The 23,110-nt window shown below is 42.5% G+C and overlaps 1 protein-coding gene across 1 annotated transcript in view; it reads left to right on the top strand.

The window, feature by feature from the left end:
* BCAT1 (branched chain amino acid transaminase 1) overlaps nucleotides 1-23,110 on the top strand; it is a 74,671-nt gene that overhangs the window by 18,727 nt on the left and 32,834 nt on the right. Inside the window, 4 exon segments of the mRNA XM_043506293.1 lie at nucleotides 11,508-11,705; nucleotides 12,788-12,844; nucleotides 14,613-14,723; nucleotides 16,299-16,475. Coding sequence (XP_043362228.1) covers nucleotides 11,508-11,705; nucleotides 12,788-12,844; nucleotides 14,613-14,723; nucleotides 16,299-16,475 — 543 coding nt within the window.

Here is a 23,110-nt window from a genome sequence, read left to right as displayed (position 1 = left end):
AGGCATGGATCCAACTTGGAGCAGTGACCTGTACTAGATGTTGGCACTCATGTAACTCTCATTTGGCAAGGGGGGCAGAAATGGAGGTGGACATTTTGGCAGTAGCTTGGTACCAGGAGAAAGCGCAGTGAGCTTTCTTAAGGGGAGTGCACAAGCGGGGTGAAGGAGTGCTGATGCAGTTTTTAAGGGCTGATGAGGCCCTCTGTGCTGCCCTGTGATTCTGGATCAGACCCACAAGCATAGAGAGGTGGGACTATATCATGCAAACGTGGGATGACCAACAGTAGCCCACAAATTCCATATGAAAAAGGCAGTTTCCAGAAGCTCTGTGAGGAGCTCACTTTGGCCTTTCAGCACCAGGATACAAGGATGAGAAGGGCCATATCAGTCCAGAAGTGGGCTATTGCCCTCTGGAAGCCAGCTACCCCAGATTGTTACAGATCTGTGGCTGGTCAGTTCAGTGTTGACAAGACAACTGTTGGTTCTACAATGCAATTTTTGCTGTAGTTGATCCACTGGTGGTGAAGGTGGATGATGTCCCTGAAATAATTGCAGGCTTTCAGCAAACGGACTTCTCTAACTCCAGTGGAGCCATTGATGGTGTATATGTGCCCATTATCTAAAGTTCTGTGGATTTTCAAGTGAAGGAGGTAAAAGGCGAAAGACTAATTGTCTCCAGCAAATAACAGATCTGAGCCAAGGTAAGTGGAAGAAGCTGGAAAAACAACCAGGAAAGAGGTTTTTCTTGGGTTAATCTATCGAGAAGGAGAGTGATCCTTTGTTTTAGTTTATTTTACCTGGGAACTTGACCTTTAGGAAAGGGTGAGCATCATGCAGCAAAGAGGTTGAGATTTTTTGGAAAAACCCTTTTGTTTTCCATCTCTTTGTGGATTTTTCCAATGTGAATAATTGTTTTTAAGATTACTTGCTTAGCACCAACAATGCATTGTTAACTGTTTCACAAAGAAAAGAATACCTTCCCCAAGAAGCTTACATCCTTGTAGTTGTTTCATTCATCCAGCAATTGCTACTCTAACCTTCTTATGTTATCCTCTGGTAGTTCTGGTGTTGAGTCCCCCAGCACAATATGTTATGGCTTTTTATTTTAGCATCATGGCAATAGGAAATCAATGTCAGAAAGGGATTCAGCCTTCTTTCATAAAACTTGGCTGGCCTGTAGTTTTACTCTGGCTTTTTTACTTGTCTGTAAACTTCCCATATGTCTTGAACTTCATATTCTAGCAATATAGAGATCTGGAGAATTTACCTTTTGTCTAATCCCACTCATAAGGAAGCATTCTTATCCCTCGTGTCCCAGGGAAGGCACTAGTAATAATCTGGCAACAGGGTGCTTGGTAGTTTGTAATGTCTTGCTTATGTACACCAGATATAGGATATAACATGCCAACTGAGTTGTTCGTTATTTTAACTTTGTAAAAAATAAGAGATGATCAACTATCTGATTAAAACCATAACCCCCACACTTCTATTCCTATAAGTAATAATAATGGACTACCATACAAACTTCATAATTATATATTCACAGGAGACTTCAATGAAACTGTTGATAGTAATGAACTCTAGTTGCACTCTTTTCAGACATTATTTGCCCAAATCCAATGGTTCATTGGAAGGATGGCAGGATGAACTAGTTGTTAATGCTCAGGACTTGGAGACAGGGGATCTGGATGCTATTCCTGGCTTTTCAATGTTGGTAATGTTTGACTTTGGCCAAGTCACTTGGGCCGAAAATGTCAAACTCGTTTGCCTGAAGGTAGGCACCTGAATAAGTGACCTTATTTTCATAGGTGTTAAGCACTTCCAGTTCCTGATGAAATCAGCTCTTCTGAAAATCAGGCTACTGCTGCTTTAAGTGGCTAGCTTTATGGCTATAAATGTCTAACTTTAGACATTAGAAATTTTTGACACAAAATCCTTTGTACCTCAGTTTTCATATGTGTGAAATACAGTACCTATAGTAACAAGTTGCCTCGCAAGTGGTAGAGGCTTTATCAAGAAATTAGTCAATTTTAAAGTGTTGAAGTCCTCAGGTGAATGATGCTATATAAATCCCAAATATATTACTGTACAATGAGATTCCAGCACTGAAGTATTACAGATTTCTTTGTATTCCAGTTCTGTGTCACAGGCCAACGTGCACCCTCAGTTTGTGTTAGAATCAAACCTTCTTCCAGACACTTTCTAAAAATGGAACAGGGTGTTTATGCTTCAGTGCAGCAATACAGCAGTTGTAAGGCAAAGGACAGCACGGCATTAGAAATTACGTTAATCAGTTCAGTTGGCAGAGAAGTTTTTTAAAACAGGCATTTGATACTAATTGTTAATCATATTGTGTAATTAGTTTAATAAAATGTTCCATTATGAAAACCTTTAAAATATGGCTATCTAAAGAGATTTAAATGTAATACAGTCACATGATATTGGGCCAAGCTTGGTCTCGGTGAGGGTGTAACTGACGGCTGAATTTGACCCACTGCACTTGCAGAATGTATAATACTTTTTTAAAAAGTCATGATACTTGGGGATAATTTGCTATTTTTCAGATCTGCTAGAAATAGAGTTTATTTCTTTTCAGAGCATATTGCAGGGCATAAGAGTTTTGCCCAAGCATTTGTTTGCATCCGACGAAGTGGGTATTCACCCACGAAAGCTTATGCTCCAATATGTCTGTTAGTCTATAAGGTGCCACAGGACTCTTTGCCGCTTTTACAGATCCAGACTAACATGGCTACCTCTCTGATGCTTGTTTGCATATGGGTATTCATTGAGCACTTACATTATGAGGGGTTGGGGATGCTACGGAATGTGAATGGTTTATGTGATTGTCTAGCATTCTAAGGTGTTGGGTGCTTCTTAATATACATGAAGTGGCTAGATACACTTGCAAGTAGTTAAAATGACCAGAAGTGTCACTGCATTGTTCTTCCCAGTTCAGGTCAGAAATTTGTTCTGCTAATTAAGGTGTATTTTTGAAACCCCCCATCATTTTTGCTGTGATCGTTTTTTTTTTTTTTTTTTTTTTTTTAATTTTTGAGATGCAGGTAATGCTTCAAAGAGCCCGTCTAACACCTGATTGATAAATAAGAGATTAGCTTGCTGTGATTTTGTGCTATATAAGAAAACACTGCTAGCTGTTGAAGGGGAGTCTGGCTCTGTTAAATCTCAGATGCTGCTACCTGTTGAAGGGAAGACTTGCTCCATTAATCCTCAGGTAGAAATTTTTCTGTAAGAGCCAGAAAAAATAATTTTTCCTCTTTCTTATCTAAAGAAAAATTCACTGTAAGTCTAATAGTGGAAGAGCAAAAGGATAATGATTCAGGGCCAAATTGCAAGGATAATTGGTCCAACCTGTGCCCTCCTGAAGAGGAACTCCAGGGTGGAGCTTTGAAGAGCCTATCAATTCCGCTCGCTTTTGCCTCCTTTAGGACTTAATCCAAAGCTCACTGAAGTTAAGAGAATGAGTCACATTGACTTTGTGGGCTTTGAATCAGGCCCTGATCCATTAAAATACTTACGCACATGATTAACTTTAAGAATGTCCCAATGAAATAATGAGACTACTTACCTGCTTAAAGTTAGGCTTGTGCTTAAATACTCTGAAAAATTGGGAAGTTTCTTTGGAATCTTGTCCAGAAGCAGGAGAAGTTTGGGCAGGCATGGGTATGGCTCCCCAATACCACTCGTTACCAAGATCCACAGGAAAGGGAGCCTCCAGTCATGTTGTGGGCCCACCTCTCTGCACAGCTGCTCTGGTGCCTCCTTCCACTGAGAGGCTTGGAGCCTGAGTTAATGTTAGTTATCTGCTGCCTAGAGGGCGAATGGGGAAGCAAAACCTGTAACAGAAGTTCTTTCTCCCTTCTTTAGCCCTGCCCATCTCTCCAGCCCCATCTCCAAGCATAGCTTGATTGCAGTGGAGCTTCCACAGGATCTGGGAGAAGAGGTAACCAAGCCCCAGAGCTGTCACTCCCCTCTTCTCCACCTGCGGTTCCAAGTGGATCCATAGGTTTAAGTCCCCTCTGTTCTATCATTTGTTATTTTATTTATTATTATTATTATCCAGAGTATATTCAGCTCAGATTCCTATCCTGTCAGACAAAATGGAGCAAGCTGTAGCACCAGGTGTGTGTGGTAGCGGACGTTCAGAAATCCTGTCTGCAAGCTAAGCTGTGTAGAGCAACTGAGGTTTTTGCAGGGTTTTTTCTGGCACGACTTAGGAGACGCTTTCCCTTTTCAAGTAAGAGCACCTCATTTTCTTCTTACTTCAGCCTCATTGCCTCATGACTCACCCTCCATTCTCATTCTCAAGCCTTAGGCTTTGCTTTGAATCAAAATGGGAATGAAAGTAAAGAGATGGTAAGGGAGGCTTTATGACATTTGAAAAGATATCACTGGTACATATGCCATTAGTTATCCATTGAACACAAATTGGCAATGAGTTTCTACCTATTTTATTGAGTCACAACTGACAGATCTGTTTTGACTTTCCACACTTCGTTTATGCTTAATATTTGCATTATTCTAGAGGCCCCATTGAGATCAGAATCCTATGGTACAGGGCACTCTCCAAACCTAATGACAGTCCTGCCAGAGAGCTGTGATCTCTTCTAAATACACAATAGGATGGGAAGGGAAACAGAAGCATAGAGGTGAACTGGCTTGCCAAGCAGGCCAATGGCAGAACCAGGAACAGAACCCATGTGTCGTGGCTTCCAGTTCCCTAGCATGCTGCCGTGGTTGAATCTGGGGGTTAGAGGATGGAACTGAGAGTCAAGACTCTTGGGGCAATATTCTTCCACTGCTCAATGCAAATAAATTCTGTTGAAGTCAGTGGGAGATACTCGGATCTGATGAGGGTAGAATCAAACTTATCTAGTTCCATGCTAATGTTTGTATCGTGTGGCCCCGATCTACATTTTTAGAATGTTACCACAATACAAGTAATAAAAAATAAATTTCTTTATCTCTTGTATGACTTTCCCAGCAATGCTCCTACTTTGGTGGATGTGGCAGGCAGAAATGTTGAGAAATGTGTGAGAGCATTAATTAACACAAAACTACCATTGTAACTGCCACCCATATTGGCAGTCTGAATAGAGGGGCCAAGGATAGAAACTAAAGTTTGCTTTTCCCACCCCTTATGCTGGTCTTTCCATTTCAGGTTGAGGCCCATAGAAGGGTGTGGGGAAACTTGCTCTGTGCTTGCATGTGTGGCCTCTTCTGTGGGCAAACAGGAGACTTCAGTTTGCAGTGTTATCAATGTGGCATCTTTCACAGTTTTTCTTGTGTGTGTTTCAATCCAATCAGTGTGGTATCTAAGTATCACCACAGTAGTTTGGTGTCAAGCACAGTAAAAACAAAGAGGAAAAAGAAAGAGAAATTAACAGAAGTGGTGAGGCAAGAGAGATACTTAAGGAACAGGGCCAGCCCACAACATTTTGGCACCTCAGGCGGGGAGTTCAAATGATGCCCCCATGCCCCCTCACTTGGACCAAAACTTTGAAAGGTGTCAATTCTCCCTTCTTCCTGTTCTACTCCTCACATGATACTGCTCTGCTACCTACCCCAGTAAAGAGAACTAACAACTTAAAATGCCTTACTTAAAATGTTTGAACAACACTTAACTTTCAAACGCCTGAACAGCAAATGTAACTTTTCTTGTCTGAGTAGTAAACACTGGCATTTTTATCTCTTTGAATAATCAAAATGGTGCTTTCTGAACTTCTTGGTTGCAAAGATTTGAACTGCTTCCTGAAGGTCCACAGTCTGGGCTAGCTCATGCTCTATGAGATGGTTGCAAGGTAGACCAGCCTCTCCTGTGTTGTTGTGGAGCGTAGATGTGTTTTTTATTAACTTCAACTTGGAGAAGCTGCTTTCTCCACTGGCAACTGTTATAGGAAGTGTTAGAAGTATGCGCAGAGTAACAAAAGCATTTGGAAAGAGGGTGGTCATCTTATTTGTGCACATATATTCCAGAACAGCCTTTGGAGTTGATCCTGCTGAAATGTATGTTGAAACAGCTTTCAGTTCATCATCTAAATCACTCACATCAATATCGCATGTCATCATGTATCAACACTGTCCTAGTGCCCTGCATTGCTGATGTAGGTCTTCTTCAGGATAGTGAGGAGTTTTGGAATATCATACAACATCCCAAATACTGCTGTGTTCCTTGAGCTGCATGAAACGTTCTTCAACTGACTGTATTGCACAAAGTTGGTTAAAGAATTCAACTTTGAATTGTTGTTTGGGGTCTCTTATGGATTATCCCGTGCCTCGTAATCCAAATGTCATATTTTCTGGTGACTCTTGTATCTTGAACGGGTGGGAAAATAGCTTCAGTGTGAAGTTCCTCTGCCAATTTCTGTGCACTCTTCAGAACATTTTGAATGCCTCATTTGACCGGTAAGACTGGAGATATGACTTTGCTTTGTCCAGTTGGTCCATTTCTCCAGATATATCAAGGTTAACACCTTGGAGTCTCTTGCTTACAACATTTATTTCAAACAATATGTCAAGGCACACAAAAATTTGAAGCTATATATGTTTCTCGTGATTCCTTTTCCCTCTGCCACTGTCCTCCAATGAACAGTTCCGATCATAGCATTATCCTCCATAATGGCAACTATGGCATCATCTATCTTCCCAATTTAGTGTTTGATAGGCTTTATCGCCTCCACTCGACTTTCCCATCGTGTGGCACTCAGTGTTTCAGGGTCAGAGAGGATGTTCCCAGATGTTGATTCAAAATTTGCCATCACTCTCACAGATCTTGGGAGACAGGCCAGTCCTTGCTTACACAGCCCCCCCAACCTGAAGCAAATACTCACCAGCAACCACATACCACCAACAGAACCACTAACCCAGGAACCTATCCTTGCAACAAAGCCCGTTGCCAACTGTGTCCACATATCTATTTCAGGGGACACCATCATAGGGCCTAATCACATCAGCCACACTATCAGAGGCTCGTTCACCTGCACATCTAGCAATGCTCCTCTGCCATGTACGTTGGTCAAACTGGACAGTCTCTACATAGAAGAATAAATGGACACAAAACAGACGTCAAGAATTATAACATTCAAAAACCAGTTGGAGAACATTTCAATCTCTTTGGTCGCTCGATTACAGACCTAAAAGTTGCAATTCTTCAACAAAAAAACTTCAAAACAGACTCTAACGAGAGACTGCTGAATTGGAATTAATTTGCAAACTGGATACAATTAATTTAGGCTTGAATAGAGACTGGGGTGGATGGGTCATTACACAAAGTAAAACTATTTCCCCATGTTTATTCCCCCGCCCACCCTGTACTGTTCCTCAGATGTTCTTGTCAACTGCTGGAAATGGCCCACCTTGATTATCACTACAAAAGGTTTCCCCTCTTCCTGCCCCCCCCCCCCCTCTCTCCTGCTGGTAATAGCTCACCTTAAGTGATCACTCTGGTTACAGTGTGTATGGTAACACCCATTGTTTCATGTTCTCGATGTATATAAATCTCCCACTGTATTTTCCACTGAATGCATCCGATGAAGTGAGCTGTAGCTCACGAAAGCTTATGCTCAGCTAAATTTGTTAGTCTCTAAGGTGCCACAAGTACTCCTTTTCTTTTTGCGAATGCAGACTAACACGGCTGCTACTCTGAAAAGAGTAATATCTTGCTGACAGAATCTTCTGTTTGACTTTTGTTTCCAGGAACTGTATGATCTCATTTTGAATTGTTTTTCCAAGGTAGCGGTGTGTGTACATTTCTTGGGTGTAACTCTTATTAGATGCTCCTGGAGTACAGCATCAAACTCAGCCACCAGCTCCACAATTTTAAGGAAGTTTCCATTGTTTGGCACATACAGCTGATCTGAAGTGCCACGCAGTGCTAGGTTTTGGGTAGCAAGCATTCTCACAATGGCAATGAGCTTTTTCAGAACATTTTGCCAGTAAAGAGACTCTGATGCAATCTTCTCTTGATGCTGATCATCTATGGTGGCCTTTAACCTTAGTCTCATCTCAAGCTCTTTCCACCTATGGATTGCTCTCTGGTGATTTGCTGCCTTCTCATGGCATGCCAGATTTCTAGCTAGATTTTTCCAGTCCTTTGTTTCTGTAGAACCCAATGTAGCTGGAACATTAGACTTGAAAAGTTTGCAACAAAAACAGTATGCAGCATTCTGGGTTTTTGAGCACATAAGCCATGGCCTCTCCACTTTGTCACTATTGGGGTTTTCACTCCAGTAATGTGTTGGATGGAAAATTCTATTTTCATTGTCTTTGGGGAACATGAAGTTTTTCACGTGCTGTGGCCCATGCACAAGGAAGTCCCTCGGATTCTGCTCAAGTGGGTCCACAGTCCTGGATCATCTAGATTTAGGGAACTAAACTCAGCAGCAGCGGTTTCTTGCACCTCCACCACACTCTTCTCTGAACTACACTTTTTCTCAGGGATGTGCATGATTACATCCATTTGGGATGGAGATATGGATGCTGCAGTAGCTGCCAGGTCACCTGCACTCTGACTAACTGGAAGATAAGGCATCGCCTCACCACTCACATCCTCACTGGGGCTGGAAAGCTCACTGTGAACATTTGTGTCTATGTATCTCAGGAGAGCTCCTTCCTGCTTAGATAGAAAAGCTTCCTTTTCTTTCTTTCTTTTTCTGAATGCTGCCCCAGAGGGGTGTTTTCTTTTTTCACTCATGACTGCTGTTCTGTGCCAGCTACAGCGACTCTCAACACTTGATTGAAGGGGACAAATAAGCAGACTGGTAGCAGGGCCTGAGTGAGGGAAGATATCTGCGTCTTATGGGCCTAACTGGCTCCTACTACTTCAGTTGACTGCCTGTTCTCCTCAAGTGGGTTCAGGGAAGCAGCAGGAAACAGGGAGCTCTCTGAGAAGCTGGTGTTAATCAGTCCAGGCTCCTGGGGATGCTAGAGAGGTACATAAGAGGCTCCTCCTCCTCTCTCTCCCTGCAGCTCCTGCTGCTTTCTGTTATTCCCTCTCACCTTTTCTCCTGCCTGCCTCTTACGTCTCTCGTGCCCTCCTTCCTCCAGCACAGCACTCCACCATCTCTGTGCATCTAGAGCAGAGAGGATCCATATGCACCAGCAGCAGACACAATTTTCTATACTCTGGGTCCTAGTGACACCCTTGCCGCCCCCCCCCCCCCAGTCTGGCACCTGAAGCTGCTGTCTCAGTTTGCCTCATGGTAAGGCCAGCCTTGTTAAGAAAAGGACATACAACAGTAAGGTCAAACTATATATATTTTAATTCATCCCATGTAAGTTTTCACATCAGATACTGAGGACCACTAAATTATTGTTGACACTTCAGCCTGAGTAATTAGCCAATAGTTGGGGCCTTGCAGGATTGTTTTTGTTAGGATGAGGAATCCGTGAGGAGTCGGGTATCTTAGTGTTGTTTATAGTTTTTTTACAAAAATTCTACACAAGGGCCTTTTTCCCTGAACATAATAAAACAACAGCAGCAGGCAGTTACCCTGCTCAGAGATCTGCCACTCCAGCATGCTCTGTGCCCAAAGAAGCTCTGTCTTTGCTTCCTTTCAGGACCACCCTCACAATTCCTTCTACAGAGTCTCTACCTCCAATATGCACAGCCTGCAGCCCAGTCTGGTAGCCCCAGGATTTGCAACCAGAGAAACCCCTCAGTCCCACACAGTTTAATTCTCACCCTAATGCTTTGGATGATATCCTCTATTTTTTGCAGCTGTCTTTACTACAAAAAGGGGTTTGATTTGCTCCTTCTCTTGAGTCTTAAAGAGAGTGCTTGGCACAGCTGTTGGCTTTAACGAGACCTGTGATTGGTGTTGGATCAAGAACCCTCCCCGTCCCTTGTTCCCCTCCCCATCCCAATGGTAGCTATTAGCACCTTTTAGCATAACATCTTTTAAAATAAGATATATTATTCAGTACAATCAGCTCCCATATGAAAAAAAAAGTATTTATCCCCTCTAAGCGCTCCAGCTAAAATTTTTGAAATTCAGGAGCTTAAAATGAAGTGCACAAATCTAAATTTAGCCACCTAAATAAAAGAAGCCTCACTTTTAGATATACGAGTTACTGTTGATTTCGGTGGCAGCTGCAGGTGCTCAGCACCTTTGAAAATCATTTAATTTGGGATATGTAAGGCTCTGATTCAGAAAAGCAAGAGTACTCAAATACATGCTTGGCTTTGAGTACGTGATAAGTCCCATTGACATCAACGGTTAGCCAAATTCCTAAAGTTAAGGTTGTGCTTAAGTGTTTTCTTGTGGACTATATTAGATAGATAGATGGCTAGTTTTAGGCACCCAGGTTTCAAGATACTGGTTTTTATTTTGATGTACAGCTTTTGGTGACATCTTTTTCATGGTTGGTTGATAATAGGTTTTCAGTAGAATCCTTTCTTGGTTTCATGAAATCATTAAGCAGAGCTGTTCCCTTTAGAGAGTTCACTATTGGCAGGCTAAAAGTTCCTACAAAAAGAACTGTAATTGTTGTTGTCGTCAAACTAATGCATTGTAATACCTAGATAAGTCTTATCAGGATTGAAAAAACTTCTGGCTCTTCATGTGCTTTGGCTCACCGTTCATTTTACATCTAATGCATTATGTAAAAAGAAGAATAAAAACAGGCCATTGTTTAGTAAAGGCTTCCTGAAAATCAGATTGTTTAAAGAGAGACTTTTTCAAAAGACTAAGACCAAATTCCTCTTGCTTTGGAAAATGTGTGTTTCTAAGTCTGAAAAGCCAAGTCCTCTGCAGAATCTGTGATGGCTGGTGCTGAATCATTTCTACCTTCATGCATCTGTGATTTAATTGCACTGTAACTTTTAAGTATCAAATAAAAGAGTGACACTTTACTTGGAGCCATGAGTAAAGGGCAGTGCGTAGCTGTGCCAGGGAGGAAGTATGACTCTGAGGGACAATCTTTTTCTAACAGATTACTTTCCCCTCTGAGCCAGCTGAGCTGTGCTGGTCAGCGTACTATGAGAAGGTCGGGGTGGGGAGGGAGAATAGAGGCAAGGCTGTGCCCAAGTCCTGCTCTGCTCCAGTCACTCTTGCACATCTGTGTATGCAAGGGGAGTAGTGGCCTCTCAGAGCCTGCTCTACTCTCCCCCTCCTCCCCATGATGCTGGGAACAAAAATGCACCTTACTTCCCTATGTCAAGTCACAATCTTCCTTTATATGAAGTCCTTGTATCCTGGAAACATGACATTGCAGGAAGATTTTTGAATTTCAGTTTCTGTCATTAAATAATTACTGTCTGACTTCCCCCGCCCCCATAATTTCCCACAACTGTTAAAATGTAAATAGATTAAAAATAGAAAAAGTATTAAAATTAAGCCTTGATATCTGTCAAAATTGTAAAACAAAACATTGCATTCTCCCTTGCCTATTTATAGTTCTGTGGTGACTGATGCACAAGCACTTTTAATCTACTTTTGAATTATTTTATTTTTAAATACTCATACATCTTTGTTTTATGTTTCTTCCAGGCTGCAGACTTAATTATTAACCCAGCTACCACTTTCAAGGAAAAAGACCCCAATGGTTTGGTGTTTGGAACTGTTTTCACAGACAACATGCTGATAGTCGAGTGGTCTTTGACTTCAGGATGGGAGAAACCTCATATTAAGCCTCTTGAGAACCTTTCATTACATCCAGCCTCATCATCTCTCCACTATGCTGTGGAAGTGAGTACCAAATGGATTAGAAAATTACCTTTTCATTACTAGATTTTGAAAACATTATATCATAATACGTTCTAAGTACCGTTACTGTCTTAGTTAGTTAGTACTGACCGAATATGCTGAGTTAACGCTAGTGTCACTCCAGAGTAACTCCATTGGCTTTGGTGGAGTTAGTTTTGATTTACATTTGATTAACTGAGGGCAAAATCTGGCTCACGGTTTCCAGTTCACCCTGCTTTGTACTCTAGTGTGACACTGAAATGGTCTGTGTGAGACTCTAGGAAAGTTGATGGTATTAATCTGGGGACTGGGCATGCATACTGAAAAACTGATAGAATGCATTCAAGATCCATAGCTTGGATTGCAGGACACACTAGGCAGATTCTTGTTTTTAATTCCCATTTGTTGACTAGTTCTCAGGCAATCTTATAAGATTAAAAATAAATGTTTTGAGCAGAGACCAAATAGCAACAAGGAGTTGCCCATAAGGAAGTGAAATGTTAACAACCGGAAGCCAGCGTGGTTAATAGTTTTCAAAAATGCTTAGCTGTTAGTGTCTAAAGCTGCCTTTTCTGTGTCACTGGAGCGGCTTGTGCTAAACTCTTGTCTGTGTCAGAGCATCAGTAGGGGCACATTGAGCTATCTAGGAAATACAGTGAGAACATTGGCCTGATTCTCCTTTTACTTCAGCATAAATCAGGAGTGACTCCACTGAACTCAGTGGAGTTACGCTGGTGTAAAAGAGAAGAGAAGCAGGCTCATGGCTTTTTCTTTTTTTTGCCTGGGAAACTCCTCTGAGCCACAAGGCTCTGGCCTACCGCATTTTTTCCATTCAGTCAACTAACCTTCAAGGATCTGTATTATGGTTACAAGTCCCTGTGGCTGAGGAGGGCTAAATATGGCTCTTGATTGGCCCAGGGAGCAAGAAACCACGCTGGAGTCCCAAATTTATGTTTCACTCATAGTAGCATATTGCTTTACTGCTAGGCCTGTGGCCCAGTCTGAAATCATTGCTAATATGAATATGCTCTTATTTTTTTCCATTTTTTATTCTTTTTACTTTTGTTGCATCACGTTTCCTCTAGCCAAGAGGAGAGACAGAGGAGAATCTGGTCCCAATGGTGTGGCTCAATGAATACACAGTGGGTATATTAAAAATGATGAATTTGGCATTCCCCCCTCCCTTCTCCTTGCCCTCCATGATACACTGTGATATCCTGGATCTGCTAGCCTCTGGATCCAGCTCCTGTGACTTACAGATGCCAGATGATATAGTGTGCACACATTTGCAGCCCTGCAACAGTTTGCAGCAGCAAATTGTATAAAAACCAGCAAGCAATTACAGCAGTTGCTTTTATTAGAGCTGGGCATTCCCAGAACATACCGCAGGTACTCTTTCTTTAACAAGTGAAAAGGTTTTCTGTGCTCTGAAAAGTGACAAGCGTCCATCCATGGAGAAAAAAAAGGAAAAGCTTGAGCAATCTTTATGTTGCAATAACGATGTGATTCTTGCTTCTCTGAAACCACTGATCATATCTTAGACTAACATTCCTTCCTCTTTCTCTCATAAAACATTCTGTAAATGCATATTGGGGAAAACAGTTGTTTTGTAATAACCACAATTGGCACAATACGAAAATTACAGTATTAGCTGATTGCTAGTCCAGTAAAATATCCTATTAAAGTTCCTATATCATCAGCTATGCCGTGACTTATTAAAGGTACATTTTGTTCTCTGGCTACAGGGTCAAATTTTGTTGTGGGATGGTTGCCTTTTAAATTTGTGCAAGAAGTTTTAATGAAATGGAAGCTGGCATGGTCCACAGCACCGAGAATGGTGTTGAGAAGCAAGAAGCCCTAAGTTCTAATTGTGGCTCTGCCACTTAATTGGTGTATGGCCTAGGGAAAATCACTGAGGCTCTGTTTATACTACAGCTGAGTTGTCCTGTGACCCAGTTATGACACAATTAAAATTTGTGGTGCGGACAAGACCTCACTGTGTCCTGGAAGCTGCATTAAAGCCTTTGATAGTCCTCTATTGTACTAACCCTATGGAAAAGTGCTGTGGAATGTAATAGTGATGAAACCATTTAGGTTCTATAGAAACTACTCTAAAAACAACTCACAGAACTTAAAGAATTGTATTGTTTCAGTATGTTTTTAGAACTATTTGGTCACATGGATATAGTTTTCTATTACATTCTATAGGATGGTCCAAAAAACTATGGGCTAGATTTCCCCAGTCTGTTCTCATGGTTCAAAGTAGCTAGATTCTGACCATAAGAATTCTTGAATTCTTCTTCCGGCATAAAGCTGAGGGAGCTGACTTCTGTGCCACCTGTGTCCTCCGCCCGTTCCACCCTCTCTCCCCACATAGGGGTGTGTTGGGAGACAGATGGAGCAAGGACCAGCTGAAACAGGATCAAGGGATTGTAAGAGGCTTCCTTAATTTTCCTTCAGCATAGGCACACATCAGGTGGAGCCCTAAAGGAAATTTATCATACCTTATTAAATTCTATAGGACTTTTCCATAAGGAAAGATGCTATTTGGGATCAGTCCTAGGCATTAGTCAGGGTATGAGAGTATCATAAAGTCTCACCCATGCTACAAATTTTAACTGTTGGAACCAGCTCAGGATAATGACATTATCACCAAAGTCCCCGGGGACAGATTAGTGTAGACAACTACTCTAACAGGTAGTAACATGGGAGTAATAATACTTATCTACCTCACAGGGGTGCCGCAAAGATTAATTAGTTAGAATTCATACAGTACTTTGAAGATGTAAAGTGTTTATGGAAGTGCTAAGCTCTGTTACTTCCAAAGGGCATGTTTTATTTTTGTATCGGTGGTAATGAGATAACCCAGCACAATTTTCATTTGGCTCCTTTCTCCTTTTGGGTTGGTAGCTGTTTGAAGGGATGAAGGCTTATCGAGGAGTGGATGGTAAAATTCGCCTGTTCCGCCCAGCACTCAACATGGACAGGATGCTGCGGTCAGCAGCGCGAGCAACACTGCCAGTATGTAACTGAAGCTCATTCTTTCCGTGGGTTAGGAAAGCATTTTTATTTTAGGGTGTGAGGCTTTGAAGTGCGCAGGAGCTGTAAACCCTTGCTGACTACAAAGAAAAATACAGTACTTCCATTTAAATCTTGTTAGGAGTCTTGTCATAGTGAAGAGCTCATTGTAGGGAGCCGGTGAAATGAACTCTTCTGCTAGATCAGTGTTTCTCAAACTGGGGGTCCCGACCCAAAGATGGGTCACAAGGCTATTGTAGAGGGGTTGCAGTATTGCCACCCTTACTTCTGTGCTGCCTTCGGAGCTGGGCGGCTGGCCAGCAGCAGCACAGAAGTAAGGGTGGCATGTGGGCGGGGGAAGTGTCATCACATCCTGCAATATTTTCAAAGGGGAGCCCGGTAAAAATAGTTTGAGAACTCCTGTGCTAGATCATTGGTACAAAGATGGAGGTTCATTTTCTCCATCTCTCCTTGCTGCCCTTCCCCACTGATGGAAATTAAAGTTCGGGGGATTAAACAATCCTTTAGAAACTGAAGGCATATAATACACACATCCTTCTAAACATTTATATACAGACAGTGGGCCAAATTGTACCCTCTTTTACAGTTATGGAAGTCCATAGGCTTGCACAAGTAGAATTTAACCCATTGTTTTCAGTGGCTAAGTCTTCAAGGTAAGAGTTATATTTTTTGGCTCTGCTGCTGACCTTAGTCAAGTCCTGTAGCCTTTGTGACCTTAGTCAAGTCCTGTAGCCCCTTGGTGCCCCAAGTTTATCACCATGCTGATGAGCTTTAGCAGAGCAAGTTATGTGCTCCTAATAGTTGCACCCTGGCCTGTGTGTTCCTTGTCATGCTTGTTATGGTGGTATTGTATATAGGAATTCTATAGTGAAATTTTCATCATTATCCACAATGCTCTGAAAATTCACAGGCCTTAAATTCCGGTCCAAGCTCTGGGAACAAACTGCTAGGATCAGGTATATCTCACTTAATCAATACCCTGCCATTGAGGGTGTTGGGCATTGGTACACCTTGATGCCTCCTTTTATCCGCCTTTGGCACACAATAGTGTTGCCTCCTGAGGGCTGTAATATTTTAGTCTAATCCAGATTACTGGGCTCAGTGCAGAGGGAACTCTGTGGGTTTAGTGGCCTGTATTATACAGGAGGTCAGACTAGGTGATCTGTTGGTCCCTTCTGGCTTTAAACTCTGTGTGACCCTGAAAAGTTAGGAGATTGTCCATACACACACTGAGTTCTTTGCACACACTGAGTTCTTTACAGTATGCTTTGTACAGCAGAATTGGAGGTGAGTAATCCCACTGGTCCTTTATTTGTGTTTGTGAAATATATTTCACAATATCATTAAGGATCTTAAGACAGCTCATTTGTGGCACTTAAAATCATGTGGCCTTTTCCCTTGTATCTTATTACACATCAAGGGTGATGTTAGAATCATGTGGACTTCTATAGCCTGCAAACACTTCTTCATCATGATTAAAAGTTCCCATTAGAATGTTTGCATAACTTTCTTTCTTCTCTTTCTTCTTTCTTTTCTTTCTTTCTTCTTTCTTTCTTTCTTTCTTTTCTTCTTTCTTTTTCTTTCTTTTTCTTTTTTCTTTTTCCTTTCTCTTCTTTCTTTCTTTCTTTCTTCTCTTTTGAGTGCATCCGGAAGCTTGTGGAAGTGGAAAAAGAGTGGGTCCCGCATTCTACGTCTGCAAGCCTGTATATCCGCCCTACTTTAATTGGAACAGAGGTGTGGAAAAAAATATTTTCTTCTGAGTTTTATATACATTTTCATTGCTTTGTTCTTATCTTAACCTCTTGAAATCCATACTGTGTAATGGCCATGGCAAGGAGACTAAAGTATTTAATTCTCTTTCTACAGCTGGAGTGGCAACCATATTTTGGCACTTAGGCTAGAGCAGTGATTGTAAGCTCATCAGGGCAGAGACTGTCCCTTATGTTTGTACAGTGCCCATCACAATGGGGCCCTGATCTCAGTTGAGGCCTGTAGATCCTGCTGTAATACAACTCATAATAAACATTCTATACAGATCTTTTTATTTTGAAGCATTGGGATATATTCACCAGTATTCTATGTCTGATTTGTGTCTCTCTGGCCATGTATATACAATTCTATACATTTGGTTTAACTGGCCAATCAAAGTTGGTTTATGGCACCTTTGCATTGCCAGCAGAGTGCAAAGTACCCATAATGCACTAGTGAATGTAGTGCCACGAGTTTTATGAATGGCAGGCCTTGCTTGGTTAACTATATTTTACTTTTTTTTCCCCGTCTCTGGTATGTAAATGATTGCTTTCAGAAGTAGCATGTTAGAAAATAGATTAATCACATTTGGCTTCAGGGAATCTTATTGCTTAACTCCCCACAATACAAATCAAATGGCATCTGTTTTTTTCTTCCTAAATTCATTTGAAGTGAATTTAGTGGTCATGAAAGGTGCTGACCTGGCCTGGACAGAAGTCCTTTATTTATACATCAAACATATGTAATATGGACAGCATCAGCACAAGCTTGTACGCCTCACCCACATCTTGGCGTGAAGATCTCTTGGGGGACAAGACAGTTCAATCTTCATCACCCATTCAATCATCAGCCTCTTTTTCTTAGTCTGCCAACAGAAGAGATAATATAACTTGACTATCTGGATAATCAAGGAAAAACCTAACCTTTTTGCTTTTAAGAATGATTTGAGAAGTTGCTATCCCCTTGGCAATATCTGTACTATAGTCTCATATGCGTGTTGTTTGTTGTATGTTTGTATTTATATTATATATATTAAACCAAAGACCTTTTGGCCACCAATTGGAAGCACTGATGTGATTGGATTTTTTTGTTCATTCAATGTGGGACCCTGCGGCAGCTTTGAGTCTGGCACATTTAAAGCAATGTCACAGGATAATCTCTCCCACATATTTGCATGTATCTTTTTTGTGTTTGTATACATACTCATCATTCCAAGAGTTCCATTCATACACCACTCTTCCCCGTAATGCCTCTGAATACTCACTAATCACAGTATTCCTTCCATGTCCTGCTTTTCTACTACAGATTGGCTGGTAGGTTTGCACTCACCTGCTGCTGAAGCATAAATGCATCCAAGTTTCAGCAATTCAAAGAGGAGTCAGAAGTTTGATAACAAATCGTGGTCTCTTTTGTGGGTTCCCCACGGGTTGCTGCCAAGTGATTAAACTGTAGAATTATAATTGTAGCAGAAACAGTAAAGCAGACTTTTGTTTGGCTGCCAGTAAGAATAGTGTTGTTTTTATAACTTCAAGTGAGAATTATACAGCTAGCAGAACATATAAGCTAATTTCAGTGATGGGAAAAATCTTGTAACTGTGTTTCGTCCAAACCATTTTTCCAATGATTGCCTACCTGTGACTGTTAAATTCTCTTTGCCATTAGCACATTGATTTACCTAGGAAATGCTCCACTCTGTAGAGCCTCATTTTACTACAGCTCATTTACATTGAGCACAGCACCATCTAGTGGACATATTTGTTCAGATCATTAGGTGTAAGACAATTTTTCACTTGGTCTGGTGAATGTGTAAATTTTTTCTATGTAGAATATTTCAATTGAGGTTTTGTAGGAAAAGGAGACTAGCTAGTTTCACAGCAATGTATGCATTGAAATTTTGAAAAGTAATTTAGAGAAAAGGCTATGGGAAATATGCATGGTAATTCAATGACTAAATGTCATGGTCTCCCACTGGCAAGGTAATTTAAAGACCAAAAGATAATTTAAAGTTGTTCCCCTCTGGAGGAGTCCCAAGTGCTAATCTCATGGGTGAATTTTCCTCCTTCATGATGAACTTCACCTGCGTTGCAGTTCCTCTGTGTGCATATACACAAATTGCTTGTGGGGTGTTCGAAGCAAGTCTACAATGTCTGTAAAACAATTTGGATACAGGGAGTTGATTCTTATGAACATTTTAGTTTCTTGTAAGTTTTCATAATAGGGAAAACTTTAAGGCTTACTGGGTAGATTATAGGACTAGGAATCAGGGTGTGATTCCTGTTCCCAATTCTGCCACTGATTTCCTGTCTGTCCTTGGGCAAGTCATTTCATTTCAATTTCCCCATCTGTAAATAGTCTTTGTAATACTTAGCTGCCTCACAAAGGGTTGGGGCTTTGTTAACTTAATGTTTGTAAAGCACTTGCAGACCATCAGTGAAATGATCCCTGCAGTAACTGCACAGTATTAATATGAAATGGTTCTTCAATGTGGGGCTTCATTAGGCAAGTAAAGTGCTCTGATTGTTTCAGGTTAGTCCACACTGATTGGGCCTTTACCCATATCAAGCAGAAAAATTGCTCCGACTTGCAAAGGGTAAACAACAGAAGAGTTCATTTCACCAGCTCCCAACAATGACCTCTTCACCATGACAAGACTCCTAACAAGATTTAAATGGAAGTACTGTATTTTCTTACTGTTAGGCAAGTTTCTATCTGTCTTCCTGTTACATACGGAGGTCCAAAAAACGGGACTAATGTCATAGTTACTGCTTCCACACAGCCAGTTTGAGCATGGTTCACTCAGTCCAGACTAGTGGTCTGCCAAATACCATGTGGACAAGCAATGGCACTTTCAACAGATTTCAGACTTTGCCTGGGAGAAAACCCTTCACCCCTGGTGATGATGGCTCCATGCATGAGAGGCAAGCTCTCAAGGAGGAAGGAGCCTGTAAAGGGATTGTATAGATACTCTAATAAATTCACAGAGGATTGGTTCTTCATATATATATAACCGCGATTAATATGTCCCTTGAATAAACTTCTGAATTCTTGCAAGTAGGTTATGATGTGGCTTCTATCAGTACTTTAAACTTACTAACATTACAAAATTACAGGCAGGCAGGGCCAGTTGAGCGCTATCCCTAAACAAAAAGACACCAAGAAACTGGACTGTTTTGGAAGAAAGGTTTATTCAATGGGTAGCCTTCAACTACTATCTCTAACCAGCAAGCTTTGGTTGTCTTTGGGACTCTCTGGCTAAATTTAAAGACTCCCAGTGCCAATATTCAAGGCAGGAGTTCACTATCCTCTTGGAAGAGGGAAAGAATGTGGTCAGGACTTCTCTCCAGGCAGCTCTGGATGCAGCCGAATCAACAGCCAGGACAAAGGCTTCTGCTGTCACCATGAGGCGTCGTTCTTGGTTCCAGTCCTTGGGGCTTCCAACAGTTCATCCAGGACCTCCCCTTCGAAGGCTCCTTTCTATTCTCGGAGCAGACAGACACAAGACTTCATGGCCTGAAGACTCAATTGCCACCCTATGATCCTTAGGCCTTTATGCTCCGTTGGCTTCCAGGAAGCACTTCAGGTCCCAGCAGCCTCCTTGTTTCTCAGCATCTCCAAGACAAGAACCTTACAAAAGAAAAGGGAGATGCTATAAGTGGCACCAGCAGCCACTCCTCTCCACCCCAGCCTCCCAGCTGGGGTCTCAGAGGTACTCCGGAGGACCCAAGCAGGCCTTTTGAAGGTGTGCCTACGGGCATTATACCTGTCACTGCTTCAGATCCATCTCCCCTTTTATTTTTGGACCATCTGTCCCACTTCAGCCCAGCGTGGTCATACATAACATCGAACTGTTCTAAGTACAGTGACAGTCGGCTATACCCTTCAGTTTTTATCCCCTCTCCATCCACCTGCCTTCCACATCTCTCTTCAGGGACCCAAAATCTCACAAGCAACTCCTCCTCCAAGGGATGCAAGCCATCCTATGAGTGGGGGCTGTGGAGAAGGTCTTGCAAGACGGAAGAGGAAAGGGGTTTTACTTCACTTTGGGATTATTTTCCTAATTCCAAAGGCCAAAGCGAGTCTCTGACCCATTCTGGACCTGCGTCGCCTCAACAGTAATCTCAAGAAATTGAGGTTCTGCATGGTCTCCCTTGCCTCTGTCATTCCCTTCCTGGAGACTGGAATGCTGCCCTCAACTAAAAGGATGCATATTTTCACATTCTATCTTCCGTGGTCACAGAAGATTTCCCAGGTTTGTTGTGGGTCAGCACCAGTACCAATTCACCACTCTTGCCTTTGGCCTATCGGCAGCCCCCTGGGGGTTTCACTAAGTGTCTGGTGGTAAGAAGGACAGTTGTACTTGTGGCACCTTAGAGACTAACAAATTTATTTGAGCATAATCTTTCGTGGGCTAAAGCCCACTTCATCGGATGCATAGAATGGAACATATAGTAAGAAGAGATAGATAGATATAGATATCTCTATCTATCTATATGAAAAGGTGGAGTAAGAGGCTAATTAATTAAGACCTTTTCATGTTCTCTGTATTGTGGCGAAATACCTTGTTCGCCTCAGTAGGTTTTTTTAGCCTTGGAGACTCAGGTTTGGGGCAAGGCGAATCCTTATAGGTGGCACAGGGTCCTGCTGCTACTCTCCTCAGTCAGTCCCTTGTGCTTGTTTTCCTTCCCTTCTGGGGAGCGAGTGCAGCCCTCCTACTGGGAAGGTCTGGTGTCTTGCTGCAAACAGCCTACTGGCAACTTCCCTGCTCCTCTCACTCCCTCACCCTCCCTCTCCTACCACCCAGGGGAGGGTTTAAAAAGGTCCCAAGTAGTTGGAGTCAGCTGAACCTAATTGGTTCCCTAGCAACCCCTTTTCCAGCTGAACCTTATTGCCCTGTGGTTCTCTCTCCTCAGTGGATAGGGAGGGGCCTTTTAATCCTCGGGGACTAATTACTATCCCCCTTTTGTAGCTGTTTGTCCTGGGTTTACCACAGTATCTTCTTACTTTATGTTCCATTCTATGCCTCAGATGAAGTGGGCTACAGCCCAGGAAAGCTTATGCTCATTTGTTAGTCTCTAAGGTGCCACAAGTACTCCTGTTCTTTTTGCAGATACAGACTAACATGGCTGCTACTCTGAAACCTGTCTGATGGTAGTATCTTGATAACTGAATGATCAAAAGTTGGTCAGAGGCTCGAGTTCAGAATAACATCAGCATGGTCCAAACCACCTTCTGAGCACTGGGCTTGCCAATAAACGAACAGAAGTCAACTCTTGTCCTGGCTCAGAGTATAGAATTTATAGGGGCGGTGCTCAACTCAGCCCAAGCCAGTGCCTTCCTGCCAGAGGCCTGATTCCAGACTATGTCATACCTAATAGTCAGTGTCATGGTCCACCCAATTACAACAGCTTGGGTTTGCCTGAAGCTACAGGGGCACATGGCGACATGTACTTACGTACTCAACAAGCAAGACTGCACCTCAGGGACCTTCACATGTGGCTATGTCAGTATATTCCCCGAGCAGACACCTCTTGGACTCCATGCCAACAGTTCTTCCCTAGTCCTTCACCTCCCTGGAATGGTGGAAAGACCCAAAATCAGTAATGATGGGGATGCCCTTTGTTATCTCTCAACTATTGGTAGCTTTAATCTTGGACACCTCAGACCTAGGGCAGGGAGGCCACCTCACCAGCCTCAGGCCTCTGTTCCCAAGAAGAACTCTCCCTGCCCATAAACGTCAGGGAGCTCAGAGCGGTATGCTTAGCTTGTCAAGTTTATCTATGAGGGACCATTGCAACCCCTACTAGACTTATTAGATCACATGGTCCCCCTATATCTCCCAGTTCACATTGCATGGGCTCTTCTAGATTTGGGCATTGAGCAGCGATGCCCCAATTCGCACATGCATAACATCAGTACCTGCTTGGGGCAGCCCCAATTTTTCGGGCTACTGGGCTTTATCCCCTGAGCCCAGATCAAGTGTTCCTTCCCCAGATTTCAGGCGAGGTGGTGCAAGTCCTGACAGACAATAGTGCGGCCATACCTGCTATATCAACAAGCAGAGAGGGCCCTGATCTTCGGCCCCTTGTCAGGAAGTCATCTGTGTATGGGACTTCTGCACGAAGCACTCCATTCATCTCGAGATGTCGCATCTCCCAGGAGTCCAGAAAGTGCTGGTGGATCACCTCAGCAGATCTTTTTTCTCTCACCATGAGTGGTTCCTTCACCCGGGAGTCACCAGGTTCATCTTCCAAAGATGGGGGCCTCCCAGGTGGACCTGTTCGCTACCAGACAAAACAGGAAATGCCATCAATTTTGCTCACTGCATGGTCACAGCCTGGGCTCCCTCTCCGATGCTTTCCTCACAGATCTCCTATGCTACGCCTTTCCCCCAATCCCCTTGGTTCGCAAGGTCCTCCTAAAAGTCAAACAAGACAAGGTGAGAGTTATTCTGATAGCCACTGGTTTGGTACGCTCCTGAATCTCCCAGTAGCAGCTCCACTCTTGCTCCCACTCAGTCTGGATCGAATCTCAAAAGACCGTGGCCAGTTGCTTCACTTGAACTGAACCTCATGTCCCTGCACCTAACTATATGGATGCTGCATGGCTGACCCCAGAGGAAC

This window comes from Dermochelys coriacea, chromosome 1, assembly GCF_009764565.3.
Source record: "Dermochelys coriacea isolate rDerCor1 chromosome 1, rDerCor1.pri.v4, whole genome shotgun sequence".
Classification (NCBI taxonomy): Eukaryota; Metazoa; Chordata; order Testudines; family Dermochelyidae; genus Dermochelys; species Dermochelys coriacea.
The sequence above is the reverse complement of the archived record's forward strand: the minus strand, read 5'-3'. Positions and strand labels throughout refer to the sequence as shown.